This window comes from Manis javanica, chromosome 13 (genome assembly GCF_040802235.1).
Source record: "Manis javanica isolate MJ-LG chromosome 13, MJ_LKY, whole genome shotgun sequence".
NCBI lineage: Eukaryota > Metazoa > Chordata > Mammalia > Pholidota > Manidae > Manis > Manis javanica.
Genome location: NC_133168.1, coordinates 80,156,821 through 80,176,637, shown reverse-complemented (window position 1 = coordinate 80,176,637; position 19,817 = coordinate 80,156,821). Strand labels below are relative to the sequence as shown.

General features: G+C 48.8%; 2 protein-coding genes across 2 annotated transcripts in view; one reads left to right on the top strand and one right to left on the bottom strand.

The window, feature by feature from the left end:
* Positions 1-654: 654 nt before the first annotated feature.
* C13H6orf120 (chromosome 13 C6orf120 homolog) lies at positions 655-1,577 on the bottom strand. The gene has a single exon (XM_017643587.3). It carries the CDS (start codon positions 1,426-1,428, stop codon positions 895-897), a length of 534 nt encoding a protein of 177 aa, XP_017499076.3. The 5' UTR covers positions 1,429-1,577; the 3' UTR covers positions 655-894.
* Positions 1,578-1,644: 67 nt separating this feature from the next.
* The window catches only part of WDR27 (WD repeat domain 27), a 35,510-nt gene continuing 17,337 nt past the window's right edge, over positions 1,645-19,817 (top strand). The window contains 10 exon segments of the mRNA XM_073219463.1: positions 1,645-2,016; positions 2,094-2,450; positions 3,415-3,846; positions 4,588-4,647; positions 4,650-4,704; positions 5,237-5,340; positions 7,148-7,152; positions 7,154-7,296; positions 7,687-7,769; positions 18,349-18,433. Of these exon segments, the coding sequence (XP_073075564.1) occupies positions 3,708-3,846; positions 4,588-4,647; positions 4,650-4,704; positions 5,237-5,340; positions 7,148-7,152; positions 7,154-7,296; positions 7,687-7,769; positions 18,349-18,433 (674 nt within the window). The 5' untranslated portion in view covers positions 1,645-2,016; positions 2,094-2,450; positions 3,415-3,707.

The window sequence follows — 19,817 nt, the reverse complement described above, 5'->3', positions numbered from 1 at the left end:
TTAAAATCTGCAAGTTTAGTTATTTGTTATAAGCTACTCTTACCTTTGAAACCAGTTTCAGGTACTGAAACAGTTCATCTTCCAAAAAGTTTAATAGCTTGACCCTTCTGTTTAACTATTCCTCCATTAGCCTGAAAGTTACTATGATTTTCATGAAATTTTCCTTATCTCTTGTTTCTGGCCAACCATGGGTAGCATAACATTCTTGTTACTTAATAGCAAGAATTTTTATTCGGTAGCCCAAGATGACAAAATTACGAAGGACCTGATGAGATTCGGTTCAGCTGGGTTTAGAACTACAGTATCTGCCTTGCCAGGAGGTCCTGCAGGGTAGAAGTACCATCCCTACTTGGGGTGTAGTCATGGGGCTTTAGTCCATGCTCAGGCAGCCATGAAGAAACCATTACATTTCAGACTTGCTTATAGCTAACTCTTGAAAACCTTACACACTGTAATGTAGTACAGTTTATCACTGTGCTGTTAAATACTTGGTAGGCTTTGAAGTGCTGTGTCTAGAGATTTAGAATCTCGAGTAAAATCCCAGTTACCAACCTTTGTTAATTTGATTGGTGTAGCTGCATGAAAAGTGGTTCTGTTTTGCTTTTATATAAACCTAAGCATAGGGATCTTAGTCACCTGACAAACTAACCAAAGTGGAGTTTAAACATTTTATTGTGCAAAATTTACAGGAATTTTGATCTTTCAAAGAAAATAGGTCGTGCTTGCTGCTACTCCTGCTTTCGGGGTAATTGAGGTAAAAAAGTGAATGGCTTTGTTTTCCACCCCCCAGCTAAAAAGGCCGCCAGCATTTCAACCAGGTCAGAGTAGGTAGGTTCGGAGGACGGCCCGCAACCTCCAGGATGGAGCGCCTCCCACCGCAGGGCTGCCAACCGGTCAGAAGAGAATTTCAAGGACCAGTTTCAGAACGCTGATCAGTATGGTCCAGAGGACAGACTCCTCTTCGTGGGTGACGTCCTCGGGGGCGTGGGCGCGCCTGCTGCCGCCGTCCCCGCCATCCGCATCCGCGAATGGCTGCGGCTCCGCCGAGTGGACCAGGTACACGCGCATCTCGAACTCGCTCTCGCGGTGCGAAGGATGCCCGTAGACGCCAATGCCCACGGGCCGCTGGAAGTGTGCGGGCACGAGCACCACGTCCAGCCCGCAGGTGGCGGCCTGCAGCGCGTAGTCGTCGAAGCTGGGGTGCAGGGTGCTGTCAGACACGTACAGGTCGGCGTCCCCGCGCATGCTGCGCACGCGCAGCGCGACCCTGCCCTCGTGGTTCAGCCGCAGGTAGCTGTAGTTGCCGGCGCCCACCTGGCCCTGGACGACGTGCAGCAGGGCCCACTCGTCCGGGACGCCGTCATCCTCCGGCGCCGCGGCCGCCGCGAGCACGAGCAGTAGCAGGGCGCGCCCCCACGGGGCCGCCATGACGGGGCCGCGCAGCCGCAGCGGGGGCACCGTCAGCCCCGGGGGCAGAGGCACCGCCTAGGGCGGGAGGGGCCGGCGAGCTTCCGCCCGGACTCACCACCGCTCGTTTCAGATCGCCGCGCAGGAGCATCGGGGCCGCGCCGGAGGAGCCGGAAGTGAGGCGACTGAGCGGAAGTAAGGCGACCGTGGGAGCCAGAGGTGAGGCGATGACCCGGAAGTTGTGATGCGGTCCCAGAGCCGGACGTGAGGCAGCTTCCCGGAAGTGGGGCGACAGTCCGGAGGGGCCGTCGGCGAGGCGACGGTCTGGAGTAGCCGGAAGTGAGATGGTCGCCCCAAATCCAAGCTGAGCGGAAGTGACGTACCTCAGCGCTCTGGCCAAACAGCGGAGGGTGTCAGGGGAGAGCTGCAGAAGCACGCGCCAGGCGTCTGGGGGAAGACTGGGTTCCCTGTCTGTCCCGGCCTAGCAGCCTGTAACCCGCCCGCCTGCGCCATTCCCACTGGGCACCTTGCTGTTTCCCCACTCATGGTTTCCACTTCCTGGTGAAGAAATGATTTTGGAATAATTCAAACTTGAAAGAAACATTACAAGTAAATAAAGCTCTGGTAGTTGTGGGGTACACTGTGCCAGGCCTTTAGAAGCTGATGGTCTGTGGTTTGTTCAACAGCTGTTCGCTGCTAAATCTGCTCATAGGTGACGGGAGCCGGCGGCCCGGCGCTGGGGGTGCTGACGGCCGGTCAAAGGCTTCAGCACTCAGCCCGCTGGCCAGCGTCGCGGCCGTGAACGTGTTCAGCGAGGTCTTCGCTTCTGTTTGCTTTGTTCTCTGTGATTTGAAGAAACCAGGCGACCTCAGCTGCTAAGAAGCTGGGTCTTCTGGAGGCCTCGGTGTCCCCGTGGGGCAGGCGCCAGCAGGGGCGCTGTGCCCCGGCCTGTGGAGGAGCCGGTCCGCCCCGATGTCCTGGAGGCCCGCGTGGAGAGCCACCCCTAACTACAAGCATTCGTGTGAGCTTCATGAACTTTGAAGGTTTGGAGATATTCTTTCAAAACTTAGTTTTTTTGGTGAGCAATTTAGATTTACTTCACAAAGCATGTATACTATTCTCTTTTATAAAAGTTGCTGTTGATATATTTTAGGGAGGATGTTGTGTTAGGAAGTAACCCAGTTCCTTCTGTGGGTGTCCTGCCCTGCTCACACCCCACCCTTCCCTCCGACACGCCTCATCCCCAGATGCGGGAGTGCCCCCTGACCAAGCAGTTCTCTGCAGCACCGGCTAGGTGTGCTACCATTTAACTCAGTTCTGAAATTCTGACGCCGTCCCCCTGGAGACCCCACAGGCTAAGGGCTTAGTCCTATGAGACCACCCTTCGCCACCAGGCACCAGTTGTAAGAAGTGGGCCCTAGCTACCCATGACTTCTGTCAGACTTGATAGAAATTGGAGGTTCCTGTGACCCCTCCTCAGGTTTGATTAATTTGCTAGAGTGACTCACACATGTTTTACCAGTTCATTAAGAGATGTGATAAAGGGCAGATGAACCCAGGTGAAGAGATACAGGGGTGAGGCCAGGGAACGTCCGTCTCCCTGGAGTTGGGGACTGTCACCCTCCTGGTGGACTGTTCACCAACCTGGCAGGCCACCAACCCCATACCACAGGACTTCACGGAGACTTCATTGCAAAGCTCTGCTTGATTAACTCCTTGGCCACTGGGGATTGAACTCACCCTTCAGCCCCTCCCCTTCCTGGAGGTCAGGGGTGGACTGAAAGTTCCCATTTCAACCGAGACCGTCACTAGGTCGGCTCATCAGCAAAAGAAAAGATGCCTGTGTGGCTCTTACCACAGGAGATTGCGGGAGTTTGGAGCCGGGATCAGGATCTCAGACCACAGAGATACTTGTTATAAATCATAGTGTTAGACACATTTTGGAAACTAAGATCATATTTTTCTTTTAATAAAGTTGAGTGCTGTTACCTGTGTGTTGTTCCCCAGCGAGATGTCAGTGTGTTCGTGGCTGTGTGCAGAGAGCTGGGCGTGGACGCTAGGAGAAACTGGTCCTGTAGCGGCTGGAAGCCCTCTAAAACTTGACCTCTGTACTCCAGCAACGTGCCAACGTGAAAAAGCACTCCGAGACGTTGGGTATGTGAGGGGAGCAGGCGAGCTAAGAATGGGCCTCGGAGACCATAGAAGGGTCCGGGGCGTCTCGGGGGCTCTGTAGACTTGCTTTCCTGTCTGCTCCCCCATTTTCTCATTTGGCTGTTTGCTTGGTGCCCTTTGTGAGAGTTATGTGTCTGCACGTGTTTGCTTTCCAGCTTTGTATCTTCAGTTTGGTTGAAGGTCATCATTATCGTTGTGTGACACGTGTTGACCTAAGGAAGAAGAGAGAGATTTTCTTTACCAGGAGGGGTGAGTCCAGTCCATGTGGCTGCTGGGTGATGTCCCTCAGGCCTCCCACGGCCACACTCCCAGCACCCACAGCAGCAGCCAGGGCCCTGTGCTGGGCAGGTGGGGGAGGGCAGGCCCATCCCCTGTCTTCCCTTTGCCCGGGGCTGTCTGCTCATCCACATCTCCATCATGCCCTTTGCTCTGACATTTGGTATCTGCCAAACTGTCACAGAAGCAGCAGGTGGGATTTCACAGTCCAGTCTGCTTAGCCACCCTCTCAAGGCTGACACGGTCCCCTGAGTTTCCTATCACAGCAAAGGCATCTTTCATGTTTGTATCATTACACATTTCTTTGCTTGTGCTTCCTTTCCTGGTTTGTGTATACCTCTTTTTAAAGTAGGTCTAAAGTTACCATTATCCAGCGTATCTATTTTTTCCTGATGCTGTGCATCTTGGCTTTCCTCATGTCTCCCGGAAGTGCCCGTCTTGTGGTCACCTGTGCTAGGAGCAGTGTTACACCATAGGCTGACCACCTCCCTCCCCGTTTCATGCTTCTATGCTTGAATCTCCATCTTTTTCCCTTAACAGACTTCATGATATGGGGTCTCATTTGCATTTCTAACCTTGTTCTTTACCACACATAAGCCTGAGTGTTTTTCTTGACTCATGATCTGAGTTATTGGAGCAACATAATTTCCTACAACATCTTACTGTGTCAGCTGCTTTCTTGATGGATCATTTTAATTTCACATCTCAGATTGTCAGTAATTCTCCTCCTAGAAGAGAGTCGGCTCCCCTCGGCAGGTGACCTGGGGAAAGGGGAGAAGGTTGACGTGACACTTCAATCTTGAGACTGGCATGCTGTGATCTCTCCCTCCTAAGTTCCCCGTGTGGATTGTGAGTATGATGGTTGTTTATAATGCCATACAAAGAAAACCTTTAAAATTAGGTTCTTTTTCTTAGAATGATTCAAATAAAACCAAGTTATTTTTGTCTAATAATAACTGTGTTTTTAGGATTGTATATTTTAAGCCTTAAAGTTGGTAAGCTTGGTCAATCATTTTTAAGTCTATTTAATAAAAGAAATGAGATTATTTCTGCTGGAGGACTCAGCACTCCCCTCTTTGTGACTGCAGAAGTGAACCCCCACATACCAGAGTGGAGGTGGCCTTGGGTGTGGCTGTTTGACTTGGTCATCTTCACTGGAAGTGGATCCAGGAAATGGGGAGCGCCTCTGACCCAGCCCGGCCGGTGTCGTCACGCCCACCTGTTATGGGAGCCGACGGGCAGGTGCAGGTCACAGGCATAGGCCTCAGTGATCCCCTCGGTTTTGCGTCTGGGAAAATTAACACTTGGCCCAGGGGTGTGCTGTGGAACATATTAAGGAATATGATCAGGACCATTTTTTCTCCTTTTCTTTTAAAATTAGTCTTTCTTCTGCAAATACCAAATGCTTGTGGATTGGAAGCTCAGCTGGCTTATTCATATTTAACTTGGTGAACTTTGAATTGGAAGCGGTTCTACATTACAAGGGTAAGATCAAGTTCAGATAACCTTTGATGTGTGTTTCATGTAACTTTAACATTTTTCTCTGTCTGATTTATGGGGCAGTGGGAGTCTTAGTGTAGAAACCAACTCAGCGGAATCTGAGGATGCAATGTGTCAGCTGCCAGGTGTAGGTGGCTCTCACCAGGGTTGCGCTGCTGAACCAGTGTTTGGCTCTGCCCTGACCTCGGTGCATCCCAGCTGTTCCCTTTCCCTGCCTGTAGCTCCAGGAGGAGGGGGTTCACGGCCTGGGGCAAGTTCGCTGTGTATTAGTTGAAAGATAAGGACGAGGAGTTAGGGGTTTAGAGGTGGTTTATTCTCCTGGCAATAGGTCTCAGTCTCTCGTTTCTCCGGCTTCCCTCTGCCAGCCCCCATGCTCTCCTCTGTCTCCCGCCAGGCCTCCCTCCAAGCTCTCCAAGCTCCCTGCTTCCGTGCTCTGGCCTAATGCACCGGGAGCACTGGGGCTCCCTGGCCTTCTCCCTGTTCTCCCAGCAGCCTCCTACTTCTCAGCCCCAGCACCGGGAGGAGCTCTGTGGGCAGGTCCCTGGCAACTGGCCAATGCCTGACCAATTATGTACCAGGAAGCGAGGGGAGGAAGAGTGGGTGTTTCCTTTCCATCCCTCCACAGGGCCGGTACTCCTGTGACTGACCAGCTGCTCTCTCTCCGGTAAACATCCCATAGGTGTGCACACAGGCTTTCATATAGATACACAGTGGGTGCTGTTAAGGCCAGGCAGGAATCCTGGTCAGAAATCTCCATTTTCCCCGCACTGCCCTCTCTGTCTCTGTGGGGGCTCCGAGGGACGTGCCTTCCTTCAGTGCCCCTGGTCTTCCCAGTGCCCCTGGTAGGGACTCCCAAGTCAGCTCTGTCAGTTTTTCCCTCTCAAGGCAGGACACCCGTGCCCAGACAGCCTCACAGTCACTTTGGGCTCAGTGTCTGTGTTACTCTCGTCCAGTCGTGGCTCTGTCCTCCCATTCCTCACCACTGCCCTTGGGACTCACTCCTGCCAGCAGGTGGGGCAGCCACTGACACTCCCTGCTTCCCTGACTCACCAGTCCCAGGCCCGCGTCTGGGGGGTGGTGCCCTCCTGCAGAGGCCCCGCTGCTCCCTGTGTACCTGGCAGCCAGCGGGCAGCCAGTGTCTTAGATGCAGCCGTCCTCTGTCCTCGAGGGCTCCTGGCGCCCTGCTTTGGGGAGGGGCTGGGCCCGTGCAGCACCGCAGGCTGAGGCGCTCCTGGAGCTCCCAGACCTGCCTCTGTCACGCTCACCTGCTGCTCCCTCAGCGGCCTGCTGCTGCCGTCCCCTCAGTCAGCCGCGTGTCGGAGACCTGTCCTGTGCTCTGGGAGGCTCTGCCTGCTCTCCCAGCACTGACTGGAGTCCATGGGACTTGAGCTGGGCTGCAGCCTGGTGCTGCACGTGTCCACAGGCAGTCAGCTCTCTGCACTTACTCTAAACATCGCTTGTTCTTTCTCTTTGCTGGAAATTCAGATTTTTGGAGCCTCAGTATTCAAGTTGCTGGATCGTGTGCTATGATGAGCAATGCCAGTGATCATAAGCTCAGTCACACAACACCAGCTGCACTTAGTGCCTGCAGAGCGCTGTCCGCCCCGTAGGACAGCTGCTCTGTGCTCACCGTCTTCCACACTATGATAAACTGGCTTACTGGTGAGCTTTTGTAAGTGAAAGTTCTACGAATCACACAGCACTATGCTACTACTGTTACCGCTGCTAGGTAACTGTAGCAGATTTGATTCTTAGAAGCTGTGTTTACAGCTCCAGCTTGTTGTTCCCGTAGGCGGGGTGCCTGCTTACGTCCTTGTTTGGAAGTAAGGTCGCTGTGTTGGAAATCAACCTGCTGGCTCTTCTGAGGTCTCAGACGCACCTGCACCCGAGGGGAGGACCCCTCTGCTGTCTGGTATGGGCTCCTCGGGACAGACGCCTGAGGCATGTTGGTTTGTAGGGTTTCAGATTCCTTTTATCTTGAGAGGTAAAGGAAGTTTAGTGAATGCCAGACTGCTGGTCCAGTTAGAAGGAAATTACTGCTCACACCATCCCTTTATCTTGCTGAAAATGAAATGGTTCACAGTTTAATGCAAAACACCTTTTTTTTTTCAAGATAGAATATAAATTATAAAAGCACTTTTATTAAAAATACCAAAACTTCCTGTCTTAGAAGGAAAAGAATAAGCCCGATTGTTTTCCTGACTTCCACGTACCACTCATGCATTTCTGCATGGGTGACTCACTCGTAACTGTCGTACTTAAGATGTATGTGTCCTTGAACAACCGCCCTGTGCAGTCTGCACACCGTATGGATTTCTGACTTCATTTTAGCTCTTACGTCTTACCAACTTCTCCGCTGTATTTCATAATTGTTGAGGAAGAAAGTACTAAGCCAGCTAGTCAAAAACAATCTGGTGAGTATGGTGTGCTCTGAAATATAAAAAATGCAAAAGCTGTCCACTCTCATTCCCTGACAGCCCCATCGTCCCCCTGTCCTGGATGCACGAGGGCCGAGGCGAACTGTGGCCCTTCCTTCCCTGCCCCTTCCCCCCTGCCTCTCACGCCTTGTACGTGCCATTTGGCGTTTTCCTGAGTTGGGTATGATTCATAGGAGTTCAAAACCATTTAAAAATCCTGATGGTTCTGTTGGCGGAGCATCGTGTGTTTTCCTCCGTCCTTGTCCCTGCCTCAACAAAGAACTGAAGGGCAGAGTGAGTTTTATTTAAAGTTACTGAAAGAGAGAAAAAGTACCGCCACTTCACAGGAGAGGTGCCCTGAATGATTGGGGAAAGAAAGTTTAAAATTAAAAGGTTACACACTTAAAAAGTGTGGGTGACCTCAGAGCGAGGAGCACCCCAAAAGGTTGGAGGTTCCCCCTTTTAAAGATTCTTCAGGAATGTGACTAAGGGCTGGGGGTTCAGACTGCTTGTTAAGTGGTCTTTGAATACTTAGAATTAACTTAGCACAAGCAACTTCCTGCTCTGATTTCTCTGGAGTCTTAGTCCCAAGCATATCAAACAATGCTGCCTGCCCAGTCCCCAAGTAGGCTGAGTTATTGTCTTGTTTGCTAGAGAGTAAGTTAAGAATCTTACATTTTTAACTTCCTGGGTATTAAAATACAGTCTTTAAGATGGACTCCTTCCTACCTTTTATTATGTTGTTTACGGCTGGGCCTGCAAGCTAAATTAGTTGCCTAGGTTACAAACTACTTGATTAGGGCTGGAAGGAGAAAAAATAACATATACATAAAGTTAAAAAATAAGCTGGGCCTGTATGATTAACACAATAAAGACATGGGGTTTGCTGAGGTACCCTCCTTTATCTGGGGAATATTCAAACATTCCAGGCCAAGTTGCTCCTGGCTTTTTGAGCTGTAATTGATTAAGTCTGGGTCTTTTCAGTGGTTTTCCTGGCCTTGTTCTCTTTCCACCCCACTGGTATCTATTTTCCTGCCTAACAGTTCTAGTGGCAGGAGCAGTGATGGTTCATGTGGACACTCAATAATTATTTATCATGAGAACAATCTTTCTTTGCTGAAAAAGTTTAAAACAAATCCCAAACATCCTTCTGTCTCACCCCTGCATACTACAAGAAATATATACTTTTTTCTAGAAATCTGCCCATGTGCAGTTACATTAAAATGGACATTAATTCTTTGGTAGCTTGTATTATCCAGGCATATACATTATGCCTGACGGTCTCAAAAATATTTTCTCATTGCTTTACTGTAAGCAGCATGCAAACACATCCATATGTTGCTTTTTACAAAGAAATAATTTTAAAATTGGTTTCTGTTCTAAGATGGTGGACCTCGTTACATTCCATTGACTTCCACTGTAGGATCTTTGTTAGGGACCCACTCACAGGTGCCTCAGGTTGACTAATTAACAAACAATAAAGGTGTTTAGTCGCTTTGATCTTCTGCCTTATTTACCTAACCTCCTAGTCCTAAGGAGGCCCCCCCCCCCTACTGTGGGAGGCCCTGTGCATCTGGATGGGCTTGCTGCAGGCCCCTGGGACCTCTGGACTCTTGCTGCGTGGGCCATTCTGCCTGGTGGCCAGCCTCTCACCACACCTGCCTAGCCCTCCGTCCCTTCTCGCTAAACCTTCTGAAGTTATGTCCTCATGTCTGCCTGTTTTCCAGGCCTGGCCACTCTTCGCAGGGTTGCTCCCGCCCCTGCACGTAGCCAGAGCCCATCTGGGGAAAGCGGTGCCAACCCTTGCTCAGCATCCCTCTTGCTGCACCCACTGGATTGTCTCTGTTGGCCAGGCCCCCCGGGAGCAGCTCTCTCCCTGGTTCTGAGCTGTTTGGTGTCTCCTTCTTTCTGTCTCTGTCTCCCCGTCTCCCAGCCTCCCAGGTGCAGCCTGATCCATCCAGGTCAGATGACCTGGCTCGGCTCGGGCAGCCGCATGGCACTCCTGCATGGCTGGTGTCAAATGCCCACAGCCCTTGAGGACAGGCCTCTCTCCTGAGCAGCGCTCGGAGCCATGGTTTGTCCTTGGTCGTGCGCTTGCCGGGACAGGGGGTGAGCTGCCCCTGCCCCATCTCTCTCCCGTCCTCCAGCCTCTTGCCTTTACCCCGCCTTGCCCACCCTGCTGGGCAGCCTAGGGCTCTTCCTTCCTGCTCTGCCCATGCCCTTGCCCTGACCCGGCCGGTCACCAGGCCTGCAGACTTGCTTCATTCATGCCTGTCTCACACGCTGAACATCCTCACTAGGTGTATGTCTTCATCCTGTGCTTTATCCATATGGTTAAAAGTCTGTTTTTCATATTCTTTTTAAAAACGTATTCTGTTCATTTATTTCTTGTTTCTTATGTGTACTTGTTTCCTTATTTTAGTGTGTTAAAATACAACACAAAATTTGCCATTTTAACTGTTTGCTGTTCATTGGCTTCAAGTACCTTTGAGACAGGGACCATGGGTGTAGTCAGAGTAGGGTGGGGGCCTCTAGAAAAAGACCCCTACCAAAACTCCCTATTAAACAATTAAGCAAGGTCAGTCACATTAATTCTCTTAAGTAAAATATCAACCTAGGAATATAAGCGTTCTTCAGTGAAGATCAGTTAAAACTAAAAAGGAATAACTTGGCCTGGAATATTTGAACATCCCCCAGATAAGAAAGTACTTCAGCACAGCCCATGTCTTCATTGTGTCAATTAAATGAGGCTGTTGTAAAATTTACTTTAGCCTGCTAAAAGGCCCAGCTTATCTTCTTTAACTTTGTGCAGATGCTGCTTTTCCTCCTCCTGCCCCTAATCAAGTCATAATATATAACCTGGGCAATTAATATGGCCGGCAGGCCCAGCGGTAAACAACATAGTGAAGGGTAGGAAGGATTCCACCTTAAAGATGAGATTGCAATTTAACACCCAAGAAGTTACAAAGTGAGGTTCTTATTATTTAACAAACAGACAATAACTCAGCCCACCTTGAGAGCAGGACAGGCAGCCTTGATTGATAGGCTCCCAAACCAAGAAACTGCTATTCTGGGAAAGAACTAAGTAGTAAATTTCTTATGTTAACTCTGCAAAATAGTCTGGAAACCTGATAAGAAACTTAGTGTCTCTTTAAAGATAAACATTTAGAGACCATCTGGTGGGTCTGCATCCCTAGCTCTTTGTCTCTCAATCACCTATCACCCTGGGCTCTCCTGTGTCCACCTGGCTAGGGCCAGGAGCTAGCTCTGTCCTCTCACTGTCTCTCTCAATAAAAGTCTCCCTGGCTCTCCTACCTTGACTGTTTGCTAAGTTCATTCTTCGACTCCGCAAACAAGAACCCCCGCATCTCCTTCATATTCTTGGGCAATGTAAAAACTCTTTTGAATAGTGGCCTTAATTAATACCCCAAACAATTTTATGTTATATAAATATATATATATTCCTATTAAAGTATTTTTGAAAAACTGGTGAAAAATATAAATTAAAATTGCTAATAGTTGAAATAATACCAAGTTGTTTAGATAATAGTCCAAAACTATGAATATATTTTTACTCAAAATTCCTTGCAGGATGAGCTCTGTATGCCTCACAACTAATGATACTTAGATTTTACAACAAAGCCCTTAGTAAGAACAGCTGTATAAACACAAGGTTAACACAGAGATTAAATTTCTCTTTATCCAGAGAGTGTTGAAGTTTCCAAGTGTTGGCATTTTATCACCCTTTTATGCGTTGTTTGGAAAATATTCACATGGAAAATTCATGAAGATGACTGATTCATAGTAATGCCATAATAAAAAAATCAGCACACCTGTACTTAGAAAAGCAAATAGAAATAATGAAAAAAGCATATATGAGAAAGTTATATTTTATTGCTTAAAGCATTTATTAAAATAATATGCAGTTATGTATTATGAACTTCATTCTAGAAATTCAAAGGTGTTCTCATAATCAAGGACACTGGGTCTGTAGCTTTTTCATCTTACTTTGAGAATATTTTCCTGTTGGCTCAGTTTTTGTTGGAGGACGCTTTCCTCCCTCCCTGGCGCTGAGGCGGGAAAGGTGTCCTGGCTCCGTTCGGTGCTGGCCTGGGCCCGACCCTAGGCAGCCTCCCGGCCAGGCGGAGCTCTGCCTCCTGTGAGCCACTGAGTCGGGAACCCTCTGTGGCTCTTGATCACATGAATTCATATGGATGTTCTGCTCGTTTGGCTCACTTGCTGTTTGATGGAAATATGGTTCAAGTTACCAGGTTTGGAGTAGTGCCAGAAACAAGCGAATTTCTTTGTTAAGAGAAGAGAGCTATTTTTAGAATTACTCAATATTCTATTTTTCTAAAGCCATTTTATTTACAGAATATCCATAGTGAATACCAAGCATTAAATGCATGTAAAAATAACTAATTCTGGCAGAATTTTCTTTTGTCTGAAAGCATTTTTGAGATTTGTAAGTATTTGTGGTAAGTTCATGCACTGTCAGGGCTGTCAGTGAGCAGTGCTGCAGAAAACTTACATTACAAATAGGTTGAGAAGTAACTTGCAATTAAAATGTGCTGATGTAATTATTTTTAGTGACTTACTTTTCTTATTAGTCATCATATAATAAGGAGAATCATAGAAGAGAAATCTGAATTTATTTAAGATGATTGCTGTTCTTGTTTGTAGAAAGGTTGTTATTGATAAAATGAGAGTTCCCGTGGCCAGGGTTCTCACCTGGCCCTGGTTGACTAGCTCACTGCACACCTGTGGGCAATACATGGCTGTTGACTCTATATAAAGAGCTCTGCCCCGTGCTCTGGGCGTGACATGGTGGCAGGGCTGTAAGGCTGCTGGAGAGCAGAGTAGAGGCTGGAGTGGTGGCAGGGCTGAGGACAGAGGCCCAGAGGATGGCTGTGCAGGATGGCTGTGCAGGCAGAGACCCCCAGAGGACGGCTGTGCAGAGAGGGGGGCCCAGAGGTAGAGACCGGCTTGCTGCATGCAGACTCGCTCTGAGTGAATGGATTCTAGTGACTGACCTGTCACCTGGAAATAAAGTTGGGTATAACCCTTTCACCCCAGGAACATTTTGCTGTCAATTTCTTTGGTCACATTGAATCCGTAAAGAACTTGCCCGGGTCTGAAACCCATTGGCAAGACAGTTGAGTTGTATTTGACACCCACGTGTAGAGGGGATTGCCCCCTGCTGGCTGGTTTTTAGGGTCCCATGGAAAGACTTCCACATAGACCGAGCTTTGCATGTGGCCCAGGCCACTGCAGTGTAGTGTCCTCCAGATGTCCCTCTGTCATTTTAATCCTTAAATATTTGAAGTGTATGAAACATTGCAATTCCGGATTATGTAAGGAATGGGAAAAACATTTTTCTGTTGTTTTCTTATGCTTTAATGCCCTCATTTAGCCTTTGCTTGTACTGGTCAGTTGGCAGCAGGTGTGAAACCTTACATTTACAAGTCAAATTCATTCTATTTATGTGAGTCTGTTTAAGGAGCTATGTTTTGTCATGTCCATAATGAATGTGCAGTGGTCAGTAATTTGCTGCTGCTTTATGCTCATTTTGCACAGCTGTATGGAGTGTCCCAAAGGACCAGCACTGGTTTTCCACAGCTGGTCAGGTCGTCTGGGAACGCTTCTGTACCATGGAGAGTAAATTAGTTCACCAGCCACTTACGTCGGAGCAGAAACAGAAATGCGCCACCTCATAGAGGCTGTGTCGTAAAAGGATGGAAACGTGTCCCCGAGGGCCGTGTAGGGGTGGGCACACATAAAGGGCAGTTAGAATGTGGCAGTCAGCCCACAGAATGTCCTGATCACAGCATTCACTGAGTGCTTACTGTGCACCAGGCCTCAGATTATCTTTGTCCTGGACTGGCCACAGTGATGACCATAGGGGATGGGTGAGGGGAGGCGAGGGTGGCCTTTCTCTGCTGCTCTGTATAAGATCACTGCCTCTGCCACCTCTCCCTTGTGGCCTTTTCCTGCTTCTCTCTCTTTGGCACCACCACTGGCGAGCATGGCTGTGTTTTACTCATTATCTGTTCTACAAAACCCTGGGCCTGGGACAGTGCCAGGCACCTCAGACCCTCTCACAAAGCACTTACCGTTGGGTGGATGGATGGGTGGGTAGATGGATGGATGCAGGGTGTGGATAGAGGGATGGAGGATGGAGAGTGGATTGATGGGTGGCTCGGTGGGTGGGTGGACACGGATCAATATATGAATGGATTGTGGATGCATGGATGGATGAACTCTGGATTCATGCCTCAGTGAAATCACACAGCAGCCCATGCCCCAAGCCTGTGGATGGCTCAGCCGCTGTGTTAGGTGTGGACTCCTAGAGTCCACTGTGAAGGCATGTCTTGAGTATGGGGCTATGTGTGGAAGCCCAAAGGGTCGGGGTCCAGACCATGGATGGCCCTGGGAACCAACCCAGATGTGTGAACTATAGGAAAAGTACAGGGTGGTGGTGGGATTTTAAATGGGGTCACCTGGTCAGGACATGTAGCATGGGCACCTGGGGCAGCATGAGGGCAGATGGAAGAGAAGCTGGCCTTGACGTGCCCTTCTCCCTTTCTGGCCTGTCTCCTCTGCTCATTTCTGGCTGGTCCTCCTCAGCAGGGTTGGAGCCCTTCCTCCTGTTCTTAGGGGCTTGGGCCCCTCCTCCAGGCCCCAGCCCCGCATCAGCACCTGGGGGCTTGAGGATCCTGCAGCCAGCTTGGAGGCTCTGGGTGCTGCCTGCTGAGTGCTGGGAAGACAGGTGGGGAGTGGCTGTCCTCGGGCCATGCAGGGGCTCAGCTCCAGGCCAGGACTCAGCATGGTCTTCTCAGTGTCTCTGGTGTAAGACCATTGTTTAATTACCACCAGTATTTAACAATCTTGTTTATTAAGGGGAGAATTCACTGTGACTTCCCAGTACCTTTCATTTAATATTTCTGAGTAGAGTTGTAAAATAGTGTCCATAAATTAACTTTGACTTCTGTTACGATTATATAAATGTGCTCCAAAAAGAAACAATCTCATAAGAATCATATTTTGTACTCAAGGAGCATTCTTACTTAGTGACTTTTATGATTTATAAATCACACAAATCTCACAAAATATGATCAATCAGTAATTTACAATGCGATCTTTACAAAATGACTATCTTGATTTTTTTCTAGTCATCTACAATTTGTAAGTAAATAGCATAATATTTTCCAGAATTTCTACCCAAATACACTTTATTTTTCAGTAGTGAAATAACCAATGTAAATTTATAATTGGAAAAATGCTGTTAAAGTACTTAAATATTCAGTTTATTACTAATGGGACACTGAAAACATCTGTGTCTTTATATCTTCACTGCAAAATACAGGTGTTTTAAGAAGCTTAGAACTTTTAATCTTGGAGAGTGACAGTTATTTTTCCACAGTGTAACTATGTTTTCACCAAAGACAAATACCAAAATGTTGGTAAAAGATCTTCAAAATGCAAGAACAGTTACAAATGGTATGTAACTTGGTTTGTGCACTTGAAATCAATTTGAAATAATTTTGAAGAGACCTTTAAATACTTTGATTTTTTTCCCATTACAAGACCTTATAAGTGTGTATGTGTATACGTAGATGCACAAGTATGTGTATATATGTATATCTTTGAGTCCAATTTAATTCTTTCATATTAATCATTTTTCAAACTTGCTTCTACCCACCTTTACAACTTAGGAATATTTAATTTTTGTTAAAATTTCATTTAGAAAGTATTGTAGCTAATGATTACTATTGATAAGGTTCTTACTCTTAAGCACCTAAGCTTCATAAAATCTGAGCAGGTACAGTGCTCGGTGTGAATGCCGAGTGCCCAGGGCCAGCTCACAGGTCTGGAAATGCGTCCTTTTATCTGGCAGCCCTGTGACCTGGGGCTGGCCTTATGGCGCTGGCCCTACACCATCCGCATGACTGTGGACGAGGCCTCAAATTCCTTGGGCCCCACTGACCTGTACAAGAAGGTGTTTGGGGGAACCTCCAGGGCCCTCCCAGGCCACACTTTAAGGTTACATCATCCAAACGGAGACTAGGGCCCCAGAACACATCTGGTCTGTACTTGCACAGCCCTCGGGTCGAAACGCGCTTGCCCGTGCTGGCTTTGCCTGGTGCTATGATGCTCTCCAGCCTGTCGCTCCCCTGCTGGGAGGTCAGGGACACTGAGGCTGTACCCAAGCCAAGTGCCCTTGGTGGTCGTCTGTGCTCTGAGGAGCCTGGCTCTCAGGGCTGAGCAAGCTGTCTGATGTTGGCTCAGGGGTTGCAGGTGGCAGTTCTGGTGAGGACCCAAACAGTGTCCTGGCTGCAGGCAAGAGTTCTCAGAGAAAGGCTTGCACGAGCACCTACCAGGTTTGACACTGAGAGGATGGCGCTGCCTGCTGTGAGGCAGGCTTGCAAAGCGGGCAGTCCTATTCTGCACTGAGCATGGGCGGTGGGCACAGGTGCACCAAGTTCATTGTTCAGTGGCTCAGACTAAGGAGCTTGCAGCATAGCCACTTTCCTTGCCGACTGCCAGCCCTGCTGTGTTTCTCCGCTTCTCTAGCGGAGTATAGGGTAACAGGTGTCCTCATGCCAGTTTACGCTGGATTCTGGGACTGAGGAGGCAAGGACATGGAGTGCACCTGACTGGCCCCCTTACCTGTGGCCTTGCTGTCACCTGGAGGCTGCATGACCCATCACTGAAATTGAACAAGTGGGGTTTGCCAAAAAGTGCGGCTGCACTGAGGGGGGCCATGCTGCTTCGCTGCGGTGGCACCTTCCTGAGTCTTCCTTGGTTTCTTTTAGAAACTGGCAATGTGGTTATCTTTATAGCAGATATACCCTATTTGTAGATTACTGTAAAGTAAAATGTCTTAGTACAGTCCAGAGTCATCACAGTATTCATGTCAGTTGATATTAAACATGGGAAGTTCTTGGCATTTTCTATTTAAAATGCATAGATTTTTGGCTCTATGGAGTAAAAGTGTATTTTAAGGAGTAATTCAATGATTTTGAATGTGAGAGTTTATATTTATATGTATTTGAATTTGATGGAATAAAATTACACATGTGAATGGGGAAATCCACCGTATTTCTGACCTCACTGTCCACTGTTTTTTGATCTTTATTTTCTCTGACCTTCCTGAAGTAGGGAACCCCTTTTGGAGCATTCTCTGCTGACCAAACGCAGCAGGCAGCTTCTGTGGCCTGTGGCTGGGCCGCCGTGTGCTGCGTCCAGTATTCAGGTATGCAGGTCTCAGGGCTGGTACTTTGCTGCCTCTGTGAGTCTCTTATTCTGCCCCCTTATTCTGTTGAAACAGATTTTTACAGTCTTGGTAACTTAAAGTCATCTGGCATTGAGTCCATATGAAAGCTTGGGCTCAGTCCCTCAAGCCTGGGGCCCCTGGCACAGCCTCCCATAGCTCTAGGCCTGGATTTGGAGAGACGAGCTCACACACAGGTGGGTGCTTTGTGGGCATGAGGGTCTCCCCTATGAACTTCCCAGGGTTATCACAGGTGAAGAGCAGGTGCACGGTGGTCCTCAACTTTTCCCAGAGATGTGGTCATCTCATTCGTCGGTGGGTTGAAAAAAGCTGCTCAGTGGCTGATTTGCATGCCATGTGTCAGCACTGTCCTCTGCAGACAGCCTTTCCAGGGGGCCCAGCGCTTCCCAGCCGTGTGGTCACCACTGTCCTCATGAGCATGAAAGGCCTTTACTAGGCTTCTTGGACCTCAGCATTTCTCTAAGGGAAGTCAGGAGGAAGTCAGGAGGCGCTGTCACCAGCTGGCCCTGCACTTCGAGCTCTGTGTTCAGATGTGCACGTTGTGTCTGCCGGCAGGTTTGCTTCCAGGGAGAATGTGTCTCTGCCCTCAGTCTAGGGCAGATGAAGGCCTCTGCATACCAGAGCACCCACCTCACCCCCAGCAGTCCTGGGCAAGACAGCTGCCCAGGGGGCATTAGTGCATTCCTAATTATAATCATTTGCAACTGTGCAAATTCTGTTTCTCGTGTAATTCTGGTCAAAGAATTGTTGAATGATTTTGAGAGATTGGATATGTAGTATTATCAATAAATACCCTTGTGCCTGCTTATTGAGCAGGGTTATACAAGCAGGGTCCTTAAGTTTAAATATTATGGGGGGCGTCTGTAATTTAAGCCCACTCTGTTTCAGGGAGTGTTTAGCCAGAGCTGCTGAGCCAATCGTGGCCCTCAGGAAGCATGTGGATGGAGGCCAGAAGCTCCAGGCTTGAGCGCACACGCCCAGGGGCTCAGGAGCTTTGGGTCCTGCACTGGCTCTTGCCTGGCCCTCGGCCTCTCCTCCTGCTCCTCGGGGTCCTCCCCAGTACAGGCTCTGGACAGGTAGGGGGCCTCCACCGGGCCTGGGCCCATGGACCTCGGTGCTGGCCAGTGGGCAACTGAGTAAACCCTGTTACCTGCTTGTTTAAGGTTTTCTCACTCCATGAAAAAGCAAACATCAAGTTAACTTAAAATTCTACCTTTTACCTGTTGCAAGTCTGATTCCTGTGAGTTGTTATTGACAAGGGGGCATGTTTTACTTAAGCAGGAGATGGCCGGCAGCTGGCCTGTGGTTTAGCTAACCACTTGGCCCTGGTCTTCAATGCTGATCTTACTGGGACACCTGTTTTCCCAGGTAAAATGGGCGTAATTTAGTTAGTGTCCATGTACAGCTGGGCTCATTTTGCTCTTGTTTATTAGCTGCTAAATGTCCTTCAAAACAAGAATGGAACAGAACCAAGCCTGAACTGCGGCTGGAATGACGAGGCTCCCTGGGGTCTCACCAAACTGGGCAGGCATGCCCCTGCGGCTTGACAGCAGGTGCCCAGGGCAGGTGCCAGAGCTCCTGTGGTTCTCTGGGCTGTGGTGTGAGTCTTAGGACATGTGGTCAGATATCATCTGACAGTTAGTAGGGTTTGTGACATATATTTTTATAAAGGTATTGAGGCAAATGATGTTCTAGGCAGGCAGATTGTAGACGGCCTTGGGAGGGCTATGTCTCTGCCCCGCCCTCTGACGCACAGGTGTAGTCCTGACACCTGCGTGTCTTCACTGGGTTCCGGATGCTGCTTCCTCCCTACTTACATTTGCCCGATGTTTTACACACCAAAACAACCCAAAAAACCAAACACCTCTCACAAGTCCATGTGTTCTTGTGGACCAGAGAGTGGGGGTGGTGGAGTGGGGTGGAGAAGGCTTGTCTCTCTGGGGCGCAGGCTGCTCCCAAGGCCTGCCATGGCCCCTGCAGGGATGTGGGTGCACTCTCCCTCACCCAACCGGGCTGCAGTATATCCTGTGATGCTCCCGTAGAGGTGCTTGGTGGGTGCTCTAGTGGGCGTCGTCTTGGAGCCCAGCCGATGCCCGTGGTAATGGTGTGGTTCATGGGCGTCTCCCTGTTGGAAAAGGGCTTCTTGCTGAAGGATACACACACAGCGCACATTCAAACTCGCCTTTTACAGAAGTGCTGCTTCTGTGGACAAGGGTGTCATGCCCACCTCGCCTGTTTTCATCTTTTGTGGTTACTTGGCTAATAGTCTCACCACTCAACTTTGAGAACATGATTGGTTTCTCAGCACTTACCCAGAAAGCAGAATAATGGGTGATTTTATGTTCATTGCAATCTAAGACAAATAAGGATATTTTGATTGTGGTTAAAATGCGATGCTAAATTAAACCTCCCTCCTGGAGGACTCGGGCCCCTGAGCGCGCACAGCCTGCGAGTATCCCAGTCTGCGTGGCTGCTCACAGACCTATTCATGTAGTGAGTGCTTATGTATTTGCTTTAGGATTTAGGACGTGACCATCAAACATGGCTGTCTGGTACAAAGACTGGGGGCAACCCCTGCTCTTGGCCTGTACTTGGAACTGGGCAGATGCCCAGGGACACACATGGACATATGTGGGTACGTTGCAGGAGGGTCACCTCTTGTGATGATGTGCCCAAGGCGTCTAACAGTTAAATTCTGATGTCAGCCCTTCAGAAAATTAATTTAGTTAAGACTTCATTATTATTATGTA